The following is an 18,300-nucleotide window of genomic DNA, read 5'->3' as shown; positions in this document are numbered from 1 at the left end:
GCAATCTCTGCTCACAAGGCAATAAAACTACAAATTAAAAATAAAGCAAACAAAAGCACAACAAAAAAGCCTCCCTATCTGGAATTACAATATCTTACATTAAACAAATCTTGGGTGAAAGGGGAAATAGAAGGAGAATCTGTGGAATTTTTGAAATAAAATGATAATAATAAATACACTGCATGTTCAGAATCTATGAGATCCATTTACAGCAGGAATCAGAGGAAAATTGATAACCCTAAACACACAGGTTAATACAAATAAAGATAAATTAATTAAATACCCTACCCAAAAACCTAGAAGGAAAAAATAAATAAATACAAAGGAAACACGATAAAGAAAATGCAGAAATTAATGAAGCAGAGAAAATAAAAACAGAAGAACAAATTGATAAACCAAAATCCTGTTTTTTTCAAATCAACCAAGCAGACAAACTACTATTTTAAACAATGACTGAAGAGAAAAAACACACGTATATAAAAATAAAAAATGACACAGGATAAATAACTCTTCATGCAAGATATACATATATGTAAATAAATTTGAAAATCTAGGGGAAATGAGTCATTCCTTTCAAGAATATAGTCTACCAAAACTATTCCCAGTATGAATGGAACAGTCTTCATAGAAAAAAAATAAAGTTTTCAAAGATATATCTCACAGCAAAGCATCAAGTCCAGCTGAATTCACAAAGAAATTCTACCAAACCTTTAGTGACCAGCTAGAACCAAAGCTACATAAATTGTTTAGAACATAGAAAATGAAGGAAAACTTTCACGTTAATGTTATAAAGCAAGTATAATAATAACTTGATAAGAAAGCAAAAAGAAGAAAATGACAAAGTAGAGTATATATGACAAATGTACGAACAGTTCAATATTTGAAAATATATTGACATTATTCACTATATTAACAGGTTCAAATACCACATGATTATCTCAGGGAGCTATTCAAAAAGACTTGGCCAAAATTCAATATTCATTCCTAGTATAAACTCTTGACAAAAACGGGAATGAAGGGAGACTTCCCTAATATGATTAAATGTACACACACACACCCCTGTAACAGGCAGAATATCTCCCCGCTCCAGAGGTCCATGTCTTACTCCCCAGAACCTGTGAATGTGTTGCCTTAAAGGAGAAAAGATATTGTGCACTTCTGATTAGATTAAGGATCTTGAGCGAAATGGAGAGATTATCCTGGTGGCCCTAATGTAATCACAAGCTTCCTTATAAGTGAAACAGAGATGCAAGAGGGTGAGGGTCAGAGAAATCTTTCAAAGAATGATTGAAGATACTACACTGCCAGCCAAAGAATTTAAGCAAGCTGGAAAGAATACAAGAAGCTGGAAAAGGCATGGGAACCGATTCTGTGCTAGACTCCCCAGAATAAATCCAGCCTGCTGACAACCTGATTTTACTACAGTGAGATCCATTTCAGACTTCCGACCTCTAGAACTACAAAATAATAAATGTGTTGTTTTAAGCCACTAAGTTCATGGTAATTTGTTACAGCAGTAAGAAAACAAATACCTCAATCCTAAAACCAGAATCTTTACTTAATGGGATAATCCTGGAGGCATTCTCAATGAGATTTGAGAAAGCTAAGAATGCTCATTTTCTTCACTACTACTTAATACTTTTCTGGATTCAATACATTAAACTAGAGAAAAGAATTAAAGGCATGAGAATTAGAAAAGAAGTATAAAATTCTCCTTATTTGCTAATAACTTGACATTATGTTTGAAAATCACCAGAAAATACGTGATTAAAAATGGCTCAAATAATAAAAGAATTCAGCAAGCTACAAGTTATAAGATTAACACTTATAAATCAATAGCATTTTCTATTGACCACTTAGAGAATATAATGGGTGACAAAATGCCATCTACAATAGCAACAAAAATAATAAAATACTTAAGAAAACAACTTAAGAAATGTTCAAGATCCTTATAAATAAAACTATAAAACATTCCTAACAGAAAAAAAATAGACTTGAAACAAATAAAAAGATATTCCTTGTTTTTAGTTACAATGTCTCAACATAAAATGTTAGTTCTTTCTACTATCAGAAAGAGAAATTAAGAAAAAAATCTGATTTACAATTGCATCAAAAAGAATAAAATACCTAGAATAAATATAACCAAGGAGGTGAAAGACCTGTACACTGAAAACTATAACGTGTTAATAAAAGAAATTGAAGAAGACACAAATAAATGGAAAAATATTCCATGCTCGTAGATTGGAATAATCAATATTGTTAAAATGTCCATACTACCCAAAACAGTCTACAGATTCAATACAATCCCTATCAAAATTCCGAGGGCATTTTTCACAGAAATAGAACAAACAATCCTAAAATTTATATGGAACCACAAAATATTCCAAAGAGCCAAAGCAATCTTGAGAAAGAAGAACAAAGCTGACAGCATCATGCCCCCTGATTTCAAGCTATATTACACAGCTACAGTAATCAAAAAAGTATGGGTTTGGCATAAACATAGACACAGATCAATGAGGCAGAATAGAGAGCCCAGAAATTGGCCTGTGTATATATAGCCAATTAATTCACAACAAAGGAGCCAGGAATATACAATGGGGAAATGATAGCCTTTTCAACAAATAGTGTTGGGAAAACTAGACAGTCACATACAAAAGAATGAAACTGGAACACTATCTTACACCATACACAAAAGTTAACTCAAAATGGATAAAAGAATTGAATATAAGACCTGAAGCCATAAAACTCCTAGAAGAAAACATAAGTGGTTAGCTCCTTGATATTGGTCTTGACAATTTTCTGGATTCTACACCAAAAGCAAAGACAATGAAAGTAAAAATAAACAAGTGGGAATACACCAAACTAAAAAGTTTCTGCCCAGCAAAGGAAATCATCAACAAAATGAAAAGGCAGCCTACATAATGAGACAAAATATTTGCAAACCATGTATCTGATAAAAGGCTAATATCCCAAATATATAAGGAACTCATACAACTCAACAGCAAAAAAACAAACAATTTGATTAAAAAATAGGTAGAAGGTCTGAATAGATATGTTTCCAAAGAAGACATACTGATGGCCAACAGGCACAGGAAAAGATGCTCGATATCACCAACCATCAGGGAAATGCAAATCAAAACCACAATGAGATATCACCTCATACTTGTTAGAATGGTTATTATCAAAAAGACAAGAACTAACAAGCATTGGCAAGGATGTGAAGAAAAGGGAATCTTTCTGCATTGTTGGTGGGAACATAAATTGGTGCAGCCACTATGGAAAACAGTACGGAGGGTCCTTAAAAAACTAAAAATAAAACTACCATATAATCTGGCAATTCCACTGCCGGGCATTTATCTGAAGAAAATGAAAACACTAACTTGAAAACAGATATGCATCCCCATATTCATTGCATCATTATGTATAATAAACAAAGACATGGAAACAACCTAAGTGTCCACTGACAGATGAATGAATTAAAAAAATGTTATATATATATATATATATATATGTAACATTATATATTTATATTTTTATATATTTATATTATATATAAGGTTATATATGTTAATATATTATATTAATGACAATATATATTTTATATAATTCATATATATGTATAATTCAAGTATCTTTTTTTAATATTGAGGTATGTTTGACATATAACCTTGTATTAGTTTCAAGCGTACATGATAATCATTCAATATTTGTGTGTATTGTGAAATGATCACCACAATGAGTCTAGTTATCATCTGTTACCATAAATATATACATATATAATGAAATATTATTCTACCACAAAAAAAGAAGGAAATCTTGCCATTTTGATAAAATGGATAGACCTTGAGGGCATTATGCTACGTGAAATAAATTAGACAGAGAAAGACAAATACTGTATGATCTCACAAACATGTGGAATCCAAAACAAAACAAAAAACCAAACTGTAGTTACAGGGAACAGATTGGTGGTTGCCAGGGGCTGACGGTGGGAGATAGGCGAAATGGTGACGAGTTAAAAGGTACACACTTCTAGTTATAAAGAAGAAAGAAGATGCAATGTACAGCATGGTGACTATACTTAATAACACTGTACTATATATTTGAAAGTTGCTGAGACAGTAGATCTTAAAAGTTCTCATAACAAGAAAAAAAAATGGTTACAGATGTTAACTAGACTTATTGTGGTGATCATTTCACAATATGCACAAATATTGAATGATTATGATGTACACTTGAAACTAATACAATGTTATATGTCAAATATACCTCAGTATTAAAAAAAAAGGTACTTGAATTATTAAAAAAGATGTTAGTTGTTTCTATGTTAATTTATAAATTTAATGCAATCACAAGACAAATTCCAATAAGCTAGTTTTATTGAGCTAGACAAGTTGATCACAAATTTTGAAAGGAATGATTGCCTTTCAAGAATAATTAGGAAATACAGAAAAAGAATAGCTATGAGGAGGGACTGGCTCTATCAGATATTAAATTATATTGGAAAAGCCTCTGTAACTACAACAGAAGAGGACTGGCTCATAGACTAATGAAAGAGAACAGAAGCCCAGTAAGAAACCTACTACATGTGGACATCTAACACATGATAAAGATGTTCTCTCTATTACAGGGTCAAAGAGATCTTGAGGCACTTTTATAAATGGCACTGGAACACTAGAAAGACTTAGAAAAAGACAAAATTAGATCCATTCCCCACATCATATACAAGATCAGGGTATAAATTGATCCAAGAATCAATGTAAGAAATAAAATTGTGCGCACATTAGGAGAAACCATGGGTACGTTTAAACTGGATGTGAGAAAGGCCTTCTAACCAGGACTAAAATTCCAAACGCAATAAATAAATATACATATTGATCAATACGTGGATGCAGAAATTTTTTTTTAACTTTTGCATAACAAAAATTACCATAAGCAAAGTCAAAACAAAAACTGCCAACTGAGAGACAACATGAGGATATAAATCACAGATACAGGACTAATATCCCTAACTACAAAGATTTGAAAATGAGAGCAAAGACAAAACTTTCTATAGAAATAGAGGCAAACAACATAAACAGATGATTCATAAAAAGATCTATAAATATGGCCCCTAAATAAATAGGCAACTGTTCAAATTCACACATATTAAGAGAAATGCAAATTAAAACTCTATTATGATACCATTTCTCACATTTCAGATTGACAAAAAATCCAAAAGCTTGACAATATACTTTCTTTGTAACATTGTTGATGGAAATACAAGATGGCTTCACTCTCATGAAGGACAGTTTAGCAATATCTAACAAAACTTGTATGCATTATCCTTTTACCCAGCATTCAAACTTCTAGGAATGTATCCTGATGATATACAAGTAACAATATCAAAATATATGAGCAAAGGTTATTCATTGAAGAATTATTTGCAATTGCAAAATATTGGAAACTACCTAGATTTCCAAGTATAGGAGTTTGTTCAAATAAGCTATGGTATACAAGCTCAGTGAAGTACTATACAACTGTACAAAAAAAATGAGGAAGATCTTGCATAAGTGATATGGAGCAATTTCCAGGAAATAATAATAACTGAAAACAATGCAAAACAGATTACATAGTATGCTACCCTGTGTGTAAGAAAGAAGTGAAAATGAGAAAATATAAAGAAACATAGGAGGATAAACTGGAAAACAAGATGTTCATTATCTACAAGGATAGAAAGACACAGGATGAAGGTCTTTAGGATGGAGTAACACTTCTCTGAATTTACTTCATGTATACATTTGACTTTTGGTGAGGAAGATTGGCCCTGAGCTAACATCCACACCAATCTTCCTCTATTTTGTATGTGGGATGACACCACAGCATGGCTTGACAAGTGGTACGTAGGTCCACGGCCAAGATCTGAAACCCGTGACCCCTGGGCCACCAAAGCAGAGTGCAGGAACTTAACCACTATACTACCAGGCCAACCCCCAAATATTTTTTTTTAAATTAAATCAATAAAGATGAGAGGAGGAAAGTAAAATCTAAAACTAAAATAAAACTGAAAAAAAGAGAGAGAAAAGTAAAAGTCTTCCATTCCCATTCCCAACACAACAAAAGCAACAAAATATTCTCCCACTTTCAAAGAACAAATTACAAAAAAACTTTTGGTTTGGGGTCTGCATTTGTTTATGTTTTGGGAAGGTGTGGAATAGAAAATTTCTTTCCAAATCTACTTTGGTGGTAGAGATAAAAAACAAAGTAACAACAATATTTGAACTTTAGTAACAATATTCCTTTCATGGTCTTATCCTTCAGGACTTCCTTTCAGGGGAAATCTCAAAGTATTTATTTAAGTATAGTGGTCTGAGAATTTAAGGTATGTTTAACACGTACTAAATGAACACAGCTCTTAAAAGATTGTCCATGCCAAATGTTCCTCTATATTAAAACAAAAGTAAAATTCATTCATCTGAATTTTATTCACCCAAACAATAAATATGAATCACTTTCCTACTCATATAAACAGACTGCCTGTTCTACAGCTCAGATATCTTAACTCAGATTTACTTCTAAAAAGAAAAAAGAAAGAAAAAGAAAGAAAAGAAACAAAATGACACAGAAACAAAAACTGAATATACAAGACTACTTGATTTCATTAAGTTAATATTATAAAAATTCAATAACAGCATCACTGATATCTGAGAAAGAATGATGAACAGGCTGTAGGACAGCTATTTTAAAATGTAATTATGGAACCTCAGAGAAACTCCTGTCAAAACAAAAGAGAAAAAATAGGATATGCAATGAGACAATTAAAAACAAACGATCTTTAAACCCAATAGGCAAATCAATGATGAGGGAACAGAGTGGTACCAAGAGTAATACAATAGCCTACCACATTGCAAATATAACTGTGAAGGGAAAATTGCTTGAGGTGATTATTAAAAGTTACAGTAATCAATGGGAGAGCTACTAAAGCACATTCATTAAAGCTCTGTGGTGTTCTAGACTGAGAAAGTGACTTTCCAGCAAGGCACAAGCAGGAACTTGCACTGTGGAAGTAAAGACAGGATCCTCCTATTCTTAATGATATGACAACCAGCCACTGACACAATCAAAACAGAGGAAACAAAATGCCACTTGTCCTAGAGTCTCACAGAGTCTACCAAAAGGAAAGTGATCTAAAGGTGGACATAAGTACAGAGTAAAAGGGATCTGAACCAAAGGAAAATTTTTACCAATTAAGGGAAACAAAGTTTATCCTACAAGTCAATAGATACAAAAAAGCCAATGCTTTCTTGAATGTATCAGATCCACAAAAAGGAAAATGTACACTTTTCAGACATGGATTTGAGCCTTTTTAGCAAAAATCCTGGTGGACTGTGCCCACATAGTTTACCATATTGGATAGAAATGAGACAACATTGTCCACAACATGACCTCAAGCTGTCAAGGGTAATGTTTTTGTCTGTTGCAGTGGAAGGTAAAGAAACAAAAATGTCCCCACTGAACACCATGTTTTCCTAGTAACTTAAGCATTTCATGATAGTATATGAGTCATTTCATAATGCTTTGATGATGAAATGGAATGAATAGTATAGATCTCATGGCATAATGTTTAAAAAAGTTGTTTTGATTCAATATGCTGCCTAGAACTCAAAAGAGAATATGCTGACTTCTGGTTTCCATTCCAGGTTGAAAGGTATCGTTGCAGTTCTCACAACAAGAAAATGTCTGAGCAAACTGAAAAACAACAAGTTTTCTTAGGGCCATCAGAGAATTGTACTCACAGGGAAAATGGCGGCCCCCAAAATTAGAGAGACAGGTGGATACAAATTACTGCAGGAGACCCCAGGAGCAGAAACTGCCACTGGATCCAGTACCAGGGTAGGAAAACTTAAACTGTGGTTGATCAATTACTGGTGGTTCAGTGTAGACAAGCTGTTTTTTCTCTTTTTTTTTTTTAGGATTGGGCCTGAGCTAACATCTGTTGCCGATCTTCCTCTTATGTTTTCCTCCCCAAAGTCCCAGTACATAGTTGTATCTCCTAGGTGTAAGTCCTTCTAGTTCTTCTATGTGAGATGCCCCCACAGCATGGCTTGATGAGCAGTGTAGGTCCCTGTCCAGGATCCGAACCTGCAAACCCTGGGACACTGAAGCAGGGCATATGAATTTAACCACTACACCACCAGGCCAGCCCCTAGACAAGCGTTTTAATTAAAAACTCCAAGGGGCCCTGTCCTAGTAGAGATCCCACATTTTCATGAGTTCCACCCCCAGAAGTCCTACTGGTTCTCACAGTGAAGAGAAAAATCTTATGCTTCCAACAGGAGGATGGGAAAAGCAGCCATTTTGAAATATACCCAAAGAATTCTTCTTAAAAAGGACTGCCCTCAAAGGAAACTACTTTACCAAAGCTTAAACCAATTGGGATTTTACCAAAACCTAGCTTACCCAATTCCAGCCCCCTCTAACCTTCCTGTATTACCTCAGTGGGGAAGAAGGACTGAGAAGCATTTGTGAAGGGCATATCCCAGGGGCACAAGTTCAATAAAAGATTGAGTCCTAATCATAGGATAATAAAATGCTTTCCTTCTCCTGAAAACTTAGCATATCAGCAATAAGACCCCTGCATAATAACAGGGGACTACAACCGAAAGAACTTCATGTCCCAGAGCTTATTTAGGAAGAATTCTCTAAGGAAACCCAATGACAATAGTGAAGGCAGAGAAAAAATTAAAAAAAAAAAAAATAATAAGGACACCAGGGAAAATTTTAGCCTTTTATACCTATACCTACAGCAAACACAGCCTAACTCTTATCAAGATAAATATAATACCTTAAACTAAAAGCCTATTTATATCAGTTCCTTTTACCTAGTACATCATGTCTAGCTTTAAACAAAAGAATACAAGGCATACTAAAAGACAAAATACACAGTTTGAAAAGACAGAGCAAGCAACAAATTCAGACTTAGATACAGCAAAAATTTTGGCATTGTCACATGGGAATTTGAAACAACTGTGATTAACACGCTAGAATGCTCAATAGAGAATATGGAACCAAAGATGAATACTATGAGCAGAGAGATGGAAATCTCTGAAAGAATCAAAAGGAAATAATAGAAATAAACACTGAAACAGAAATGAAGAATGACCTTTGAGGACTCATCAATAGACCGACAGAGGCAAAGAAAGAATTTCCGAGCTTGAAAAAATGTTAATAAAAACTTACAAACTTAGAGAAACAAAGGAAATGAGAAAGACATAACAGAATATCCAAGAACTATAGGACAACCACAAATGGTGTAACATCCATGTAATGGGAATACCAGAAAGAAGAGAAAAAGAAAAAGGAACAGAGGAAATGTTTGAAGTAATTATGAGTAAGAATTTTCCAAAATTAATGACAGACAACCAAACCACAGATCCAAGAAGCTCAGGGAACATCAAACACAGGATAAATAAATAAAAAAGTAAAAATACACTTGGGCATACGATATTTAAACTGTATAAAATCAATGACAAAGAGAAAATCTTGAAAAGAAGCTATGGACAAGAAGTGGGTGTGGAGAAACACCTTACCTATAGAGGAGCAAAAATAAGAATTACATCAGATTTCTTTTCAGAAACCATTCGAGCAAAAAGAGTGGATTGTTAAAAAAAAAATTCCACCAATCTAAATTCTACATCCAGTGATTAGCTTTCAAAAGTGGAGAAACAAAGACTTTTGCAAACAAACATTGAGGGAATTTGTTAGCAGTTGACCTGCCTTGAAAGAAATGTTAAAAGAAGTTCTTCAGAGAGAAGAAAATGATATAGATCAGAAACTTGGATCTCCAAAAGTATAATTCTTCTTTGAATTTTTGGAGAAGGAATAAATGAAGGTAAAATAAAATATTTTATTTTTCTTATTCTTAATTGATCTAATAGATAATAATTTGTTCAAAATTATAACAACAGTGTATTCAGTGATCATAGGTTATAAGTAAGTGAAATTAATGACAACAATATAATAAGGGACGGGATAAAGAGATTGTGAATACTCTTAGAAAGTACTTGCACTAGGTGTGAAGTAGTATAGTCTTATTTGAGAGTGGACTTGGATTAGTTGTAAATTTACATTGCAAAGTCTAGGGTAACCACTGAAACCACTGATATGCTAAAAGAGGAAACAAAATGGCATACCAGAAAATGTTCAATTAAAACTAGAGAGATGGAAAAACAACGGAAGTCAAAAAGTGAAACAAAGAACAAGAGCAATGAATGGAAAACAATACTAAATGTGGTAGATATTAATCCAACTACATAAATAATCATTTTAAATGTCAATGATATAACTATACCAACTAAAGGACTGAGACTGTCAGAGAGGGTAAATAAGATTCAACTATATGTTATCTACAAGAAACTCACTTTAAATATAAAGATAAAGATAGAATAAAAAGTAAAGGGATAGACAAAGATATACCATGCTAACAGTAATCGAAAGAAAGCTGGAGTAACTACATTACTTCCAGGCAAAGCAGATTTCAGAGCAAGGAAAATTATCACAGATAAAGTGAAGCACTGCATAACAATAAAGGGTCAGTTCTCCAAGAAGGCATAGCAATCCTTGATCTGTATGCACCTAACAACAGAGCATCAACATATGTGAGATAAAAACTGATAGAACTGCAAAGAATAGATGAATCCAGTATTATAGTTGGAGACTTCAACACCCCTCTATCAGTAATGGACAGATTCAGCAGGCAGAAAATCAGTAAGGATTTAGTTGAACTGAACAGCATCATCAATCAACTGGATGTAACAGACATTTATAGAATATTTCATCCCACAATAGCAGAATACACATTCTTCTCAAGCTTACACAGAACATTCACCAAGACAGGGCACATTTCTGGGCATAAAACACACCTTAAGAAATCTAAAAGAACAGAAATCATACACAGTATGCTCTCAGGACACAACAGAATTAAACTAAAAATCAATAACAGAATGATGGCTGGAGAATCCCCAAATACTTGGAAATCAAACAGCACACTTCTAAATAAAGCATGGGCCAAAGACAAAATCTCAAGAGAAATAAACAATATTTTGAATTAAATCAAAATGAAAATACAACTTATTAAAATTTGTGGGATGCAGTGAAATCAATGCTTACAGGGAAAATTATAGAATTGAATTCACGTATTAGAAAAATAGAAATATCTAAAATCAATAACCTAAGCCTCTACCTTAGGAAACTAGAAAAAGAAAAGCATATTAAAGCCAAAGTAAGCATAACAAAAATAATAAAAATTAGAGTTGAAATCAACAAAATCGGAAACAGAAAATCAATAGAGAAAATAACCGAAACCAAAAGCTGTTTCTTTAAAAAGTTTGATAAAATTGATAAACCTTTAGACAGATTAACTAAGAAAAAAAATGAGAAGACACAAAGTACTAATATCAGTAGCGAAAGGGATTATCAATAATGATCCCATACACATTAAAAGCATAATAAAGTAATATTAAGAACACATCTAAGCCCACATATTTGTTAACTTAGATAAAAGTACCAATTCCTTAAAAGACACAATCAGCTAAAACTGACACAAGGAGAAACCTATAATCTGAATAGGTATATATCTGTTAAAGAAATTGAATCAACAATTAATAACTTGTGAAAAGAGAAAGCACCAGGCCCAAATGGGTCTACTGTTGAATTCTACCAAACATTCAAGGAAAATAATATGCCAATTTTCTACAATCTATTTCAGAAAATCAAAGGAGAGGAAATACTTCCCAATTCATTCTGTGAGGCCAGTATTACCCTGATACCAAAACCAGACAAAGACATTACAAGAAAGGAAAGCTAAGACCAACAGCTCTCATGAACATGTATGCAAAAATTCTCAAGAAAATATTAGTAAATAATATCCAGCAACATATAAAAAGAATAATACACCATAATCAAGTGTAATTTATTCCAGGTATGCAAAGCTGGTTCAACATTCAAAAATCAATTAATGCAATCTATTGTATCAACAGACTAAGAAGAAAAATCAAATAATCATGTCTAAACATGCAGGAAAAGCACGTGACAAAAACCAGCACCTATGCACAATAAAAATTCTCAGCAATTAGGAACAGAGTGGGACTTCAACTTGATAAAGAACATCCACAAAAAAACTACAGTTAATGTCATACTTAATGGTAAGAAACCAGATGTTTTCCTGCTAAGATCAGGAAAAAGGCAAGGATGTCCCTTGTCACCACTCCTATTTGATATCATACTGGAAGTTCTAGATAATTCAATGAGACAAGAAAAGGAAATAAAAGGTGTACAGATTGGAAAGGAAGAAATAAAACTGTCTTTGTTTGTAAATGATATGCTTGTTCTACATAGATAATCCCAAAGAATTAACAGCAAGAACAAGAACAGTAAAAACCTTCTGGAACTAACAAGCAATTATAACAAGGTTGCAGGATAAAAGGTTAATATACAAAAGTTGGCTGCTTTCTGCTATACCAGCAATGAAAAACTGGAATTTGAAATTAAAAACACAATACATTTATATTAGCATCAAAAATATATGAAATACGTGTCAATTGAACAAAATATGCACAAGATCTATGTGAGAAAAAGTATAAAATTCTGCTGAAAGAAATCTAAGAAGATTTACATAAATGGACAGATATCCCGTGTTCAAAGATAGGAAGACTCAATATTATATAGACTTTAGTTCTTCCCAAATGATCGATACATTACAAGCAATCCCAAAAACAATCCTGGAAAATTGTTTTGTAGATATCAACAAACTGATTCTAAAGTTTATATGGAAAGACAAACAACCCAGAACAGACAACACAACATTAAAAAAGAACAAATTCAGACGACTAACACCAGCCAACTTCAAGACTTAATATAAAGGTTCAGTATTTAAGACTGTGTAATTGGCAAAGCATAGATAAACAGATAATGGAATCAAGATAGAGAGCCCAGAAATAGAGCCACACAAATAGAGTCAACTGATCTTTGACAAAGGAGCAGAGGTAACTCAAAGGAGAAAGGATAGTCTTTTTCACAAATGCTGCTAGAATAACTGGGCAGGCACATTTAAAAAAATGAATCCAAGCACAGACTTTATATCTTCCCTAAAAACTAACTCCAAATGAATCACAGACCTAAATGTAGAACGCAAAACGGTAAAACTCCTGGAAGATAACATAGGAGAAAAATCTTGTTCACCTTGGATTTGCTGATTTTTTTTTTAAGATGTAACACCAAAGAATGATCCATGAAAGAAATATTGATAAATTAGACTTCATTAACTTAAAAAACTTCTTCTCTGTGAAAGACACTGTTAAGGGAATGGAAATATAGGGCACAGACTAGAAGAAAAGATTTTCAAAACACACACCTGATAAAGGACTGGTATTCAAAATATACAAAGAACTCTTAAAACTCAACAACAAGGAAAAAAATGACAACAAATAGGCAAAAGATCTGAAGAGATACCTCACCAAGGAAGATACACAGATGGCAAATAAGTATATCAAAAGATGCTGAACATCATATGCCATCAAGGAACTGCAAATTAAAACAAGATACCACTACACACCTAATAAAATGTCTAAAATCCACAACACTGATGACACCAAATGCTGGTCAGGAAGTGAAGCAATAGGAACTCTTATTCATTGCTGGTGGGAATGAAAAATGATGCAGCCACTTTGGAAGACAGTCTGGCAATTTCATATAAAACAAAGCATACTCTTACCATAATATCCAGGAACTGTGCCCATTTGTATTTACCCAAATGAGTTGAAAACATACGTACACATAAAAATCTGCACATGAATGCTTATAGTAGCTTTACTTATAATTGCCAAAACTTGGAAGCAATCAAGATGTCCTTCAGTAGGTGAATGGATAAACGAACTGTGGTGCATCCAGACAATGGGATACTATTAAGTCATAAAAAGAACTCAGCCATCAAGCCACGCATAGACATGGAGGAATTTTAAATGCATATTGCTAACTGAAATAAGCCAATTAGGAAAGGCTATATACTGTATTGCTCCAACTACATAACATTCTGGAAAAGGCTAAACTATGGAGACAGTAAAAAGATCACCGGTTGCCAGAGGTTTCAGAAGAGGAAGGGTGGGGTCAATAGGTGGAGCACAGAAGACTTTTAGGACAGTGAACCTATTCTGTATGCTATAGTAATGGTGGATACAAGTCATTATACATTTGTCCAAACCCACCCAATGTACAACACAAAGAGTGAATGCTAACGTAAACTATGCACTATAGTAATATATCAATATTGACTTATCCATTTTAACAAATGTACTAGACTAATGCAAGATGTACGTATGAAATCGTGTATGTGTGAAGGGGGACAGATGAGAAGGGGTATGGGAACTCTGTATTTTCTGCTCAGTTTCTCTGTAAACCTAAAACTGCTCTAAAAAATAAGGTCTGTGAGTTAAAAATCTGAACATGGTAAAAACAAGCAAACTAAAAGTGAAAACATTCCATGTAATATCCAATATGGAATATTAAGGAAACAATATTTTTACAGAATCTTCCATACACATTCAAACCATAATCACCCAAATCATCAGCTTAATCTTTTGGGCTTCACAGAGGCAGGCCACGAAAGTCAGAAAATCACTCTTCAATGGACTTGCCAGTTGTATACGGCATAAATCAAAATGAAGCATCAAAGATAAAATAGGCTCATTTGTGAAGTCAAATAAAAAAAAAACAGTCATCACATCATCACATTACTTTGTTCTTGAATAGCAGAAGTAATCTTTTAAGCTTTTCCCAGCCAGCTTAGATCCCAAGAAAACAGTAACTGATGATAATGATTAATTCTAGAGATGAGTGTTTTATTGTTTGGTAATTTAAGTACTATTGAAGGTATCTTAATTTAGAAGAAACTTTGTAACATACCAGCACTTCCATTTAAGATCTTCTGGGGGAAAATTAAACAAATACTACTTTCAACATATTTCTATGAGCTTACATTATGAGGTTTTATACAATTTAAAGTAAACAATTAAAAGTAAAACAATTACAAATCTTTTTTTTTTTTTTTTTAGGAAGATTAGCCCTGAGCCAACATCCACCGCCAAGCCTCCTCTTTTTGCTGAGGAAGATTGGCCCTGACCTAACATTCATGCCCATCTTCCTCTATTTTATATGCAGGACGCTGCCTCAGCATGGCTTGATAAGCAGTAAGCAGGTCTGTGCCCAGGATCTGAACCGGCAAACCCTGGGCTGCCAAAGCAGAGCATACAAACTTAACCACTTTGCCACTGGGCTGGCCCCCAGTCACAAATAAGTTTTAAGCCTAAACTATTGCTTTCAAAAGTTTTAGTCTATTGTCTCTATAGGGTTGTAATCCTAATTATTGCTTTGCAAGTTAATATTTTTATCAAATCAATGCCAAAGAAAGCATTCTTAGATTAACTTATTCGTATTATTACTGCTGTAAAAAACCTACAACTCAGATGTAAAAGAATCCTCTTAATCATGAAAACAAAAGTAAGCAAAAATAACTTTAAAAAACATGCATTATGAAAATGATAAATACTTACATAATTTACATCTCAAATTTGAGAGGGAACTGGTTTTTTTATCATTATAATAAAAGGCTCAGTCTTTTATTACTATATTATCAAAAGACCTATTTTTTTCAACTGGTTGATGTCTTGATAAAATCTGGAAATATATGACTTACCTACATAGTTGTACTGCTAATTATGCTAGAATTCAGAGCATTGCCTGGTGTAGACATTGAAATTTTTACAACTGAAATTGAAAACTTCTCAAATGAAACTTCTAAAACCCCAAATCCCAAACCGGAGGACAATTTTCCCTTTGCAGAAAATCATAAAGAAACGTTATATAATTGTCCTGTAAAATATTTGGGTGAATCAAAGATATAAACGCTGAAGGCCTCCTACCTTAACATCGCATTTTTTCCATCACTTCTTGTGCACCAAACCTGCCGGGTTTGATAACCTATCTCTATGTCCCAGGGCTTGGAATGGTGATGTGACTTGTAACTTTGATGTCTAAAGGTGACTCGTTCCTTTGAATCAGAGCTAAAATCCAGAACAGTTCTTCCGCTTAGGTTAAATTCTTTAAGATGAGGCAGTCTACATTTACTCCATGGTCCAACTTTAAGGCTAAAAGTATATTCCTCTTCTCCAAGAGGACAGGAAATGGGAGTGTCACAGGCTCTTGACTCAGTCAGATTGGGACATGGCGAACCTCCGTAGAGAGGGGGAGCAATGGCCGTGCGAGTTCTGTGCTGCAATTGCTTCCCACATCCCTTGCTACACTTGGACCATTCTGAGAACTCAGATACAACACAATCCCGGGGGCAAGGGATGAGGCAAGCTTGTTCTGTGGGGGGCTGGGGGGCAAAGTGTTCACAGATTTCATTTACAACCATGGTTCTGTTCAACTTCTGAATACAGTGCACGGTCCGGTGCTGTAGTCCATGCTGAGCCGTCACACACTCTGCAGTCCGAGGTTTGGTTTGGCCAAGGGCAGAAGGAACAAGCATACAGTGGTGCCAGTCAGAAACCTCCCACTGGAAGAGGTCGCTGTGCCAGTCACAGACTCGGAAGCAACTTCTTTCCTTCGGAGGCCTGTTGTTCTCATCACAGTTAGACAGGTGACTTGTCCACCCCTCAAAGTGGAAACACCACAGTGCACGACTCTGGACTCCTCCTGGCCCGCAGTCGCCTGTACACCTTCCCCAGGGGCCTACGGGCAGAGAAACAAGGGTTTCAATCATTCAGAGATTCCATGCCACCATCCACACGAAAACAGGGGTCAATTTGCACTCGACTTTGACACTTTCCAACACAACATGTATGAAATTATGAATTTTGATGAAAAACACAATTTAGTGGTTAAGAATGTAAATTCTACATGAGTTTTCCTCCATTGAAATCCCCATTCCATCTCTTACAGTAAAGTAAACTTGGATGAAATTACTTCAAATTTCTAGCCCTTAGTTGCCTTTCCTACATAAGGGAGAAAATAATAAAATCACTGACTTGTAGAGTTGTTCTGAGGATCAATGAGATAATGTGGTGCCAAGTAGACAATACACACTTAATAAATGATTGGTATCATTATAATTATTATGTTCCAAAGCCTACATATCTATCTCAATATTAATATTTTCTTGTTAGGCAGAGTTTCATCTAAAAGAAAAGCCCTAAATCCAGGATTTTAATAAAATAGGATTTTTCTTGTTTCCAACCCTTCAGCTCAGAAGGGAAATATGTTTAAAAATATAATCTGCCAAAATACCCTAAATATATTTTCATTTTCTAAATAGTTGTCCTCAGTTTTGGTTTTTGCTTGCAGAATGAATTGCATAAAAAAAAAAAAAAAAAAACAGCAGCAGCACTGACTTGCCTATGGGAATTCTGCCCCTAGGATCCTTGAAATATAACCATTTTCATTTCTTATGGGTATCAACTCCAGGTAAAGATTCCAAATTAGCTTGTAACATGCCAAATCTTTTAATGAATGAATTAGTTATTGTGGGAAAGAGTCCAAGAAATGGACAGTTGAAAGAGCTGCCCATTGATGCTTCTCACATTTTTTTGCATCTAATCTATAGACATACCAGCCAGCCTTATCCGGAAGGCTGATCATCTATCTTTTCACAAGGACAGCGAGTAATCACATTTTGTGTCAATGGAAAAAAAAAAATCGTTTCCACCCTTTGACTTTACTTATGTAATATGAAACTGAAAAAAGCATATCAGCTTAACCATTTAACCTTTTCCCCTATACAAAATGGTGATGATCATAAAGGCAACTCACGCACTGAGAAGCGTGTTAATTTACACAGGTAAGAGAAAGTACATTCTCCCTCTCTTTCTCCGAATCTGATCAAACCCTCAGAATGCCATTTAATTACTTCGTGGAATATATTTTCACGTGCATCCATTACATTTCTAGAAACAGTAAATATGTCCACAGTCATGTGCATTTAGAAAGAGACACATGCATCCCCAGAGAAACAGGTACTTGCATTTGGGGCCACATGCTACAATGAGTACAGGATTGCCCCACTATCCGGAAGTTTGCTTTACACCACTTTGCTTTTACGAAAGACCAACATTTGCACGTTTTCACTAACCGAAAGAAATCCAAAGAGGATTTTCACTTTTATGAGAAAAAGCAAAAACAGCATTTAGCATTTGTTTTGCAGTGAGCCTGTCGTATTTCAAGCCTTCCACATCAGCCACATGGGCCACAGTAGATGATGAACCTCGAGCTTCA

The 18,300-nt window shown here is 34.3% G+C and overlaps 1 protein-coding gene across 5 annotated transcripts in view; it reads right to left on the bottom strand.

The window, feature by feature from the left end:
- Positions 1–18,300, bottom strand: part of THSD7B (thrombospondin type 1 domain containing 7B) — a 799,570-nt gene that overhangs the window by 502,730 nt on the left and 278,540 nt on the right. For all 5 annotated transcript variants that reach the window (XM_044768990.2, XM_044768984.2, XM_070507604.1 and 2 more), the window contains exon 3: positions 15,951–16,761. In XM_044768990.2, the coding sequence (XP_044624925.1) occupies positions 15,951–16,761 (811 nt within the window). The remainder of the gene's footprint in view (positions 1–15,950; positions 16,762–18,300) is intronic.

The sequence above is a fragment of the Equus asinus genome, chromosome 4 (assembly GCF_041296235.1).
Source record: "Equus asinus isolate D_3611 breed Donkey chromosome 4, EquAss-T2T_v2, whole genome shotgun sequence".
Taxonomy (NCBI): domain Eukaryota; kingdom Metazoa; phylum Chordata; class Mammalia; order Perissodactyla; family Equidae; genus Equus; species Equus asinus.
This window is presented reverse-complemented; position numbering and strand designations above follow the sequence as displayed.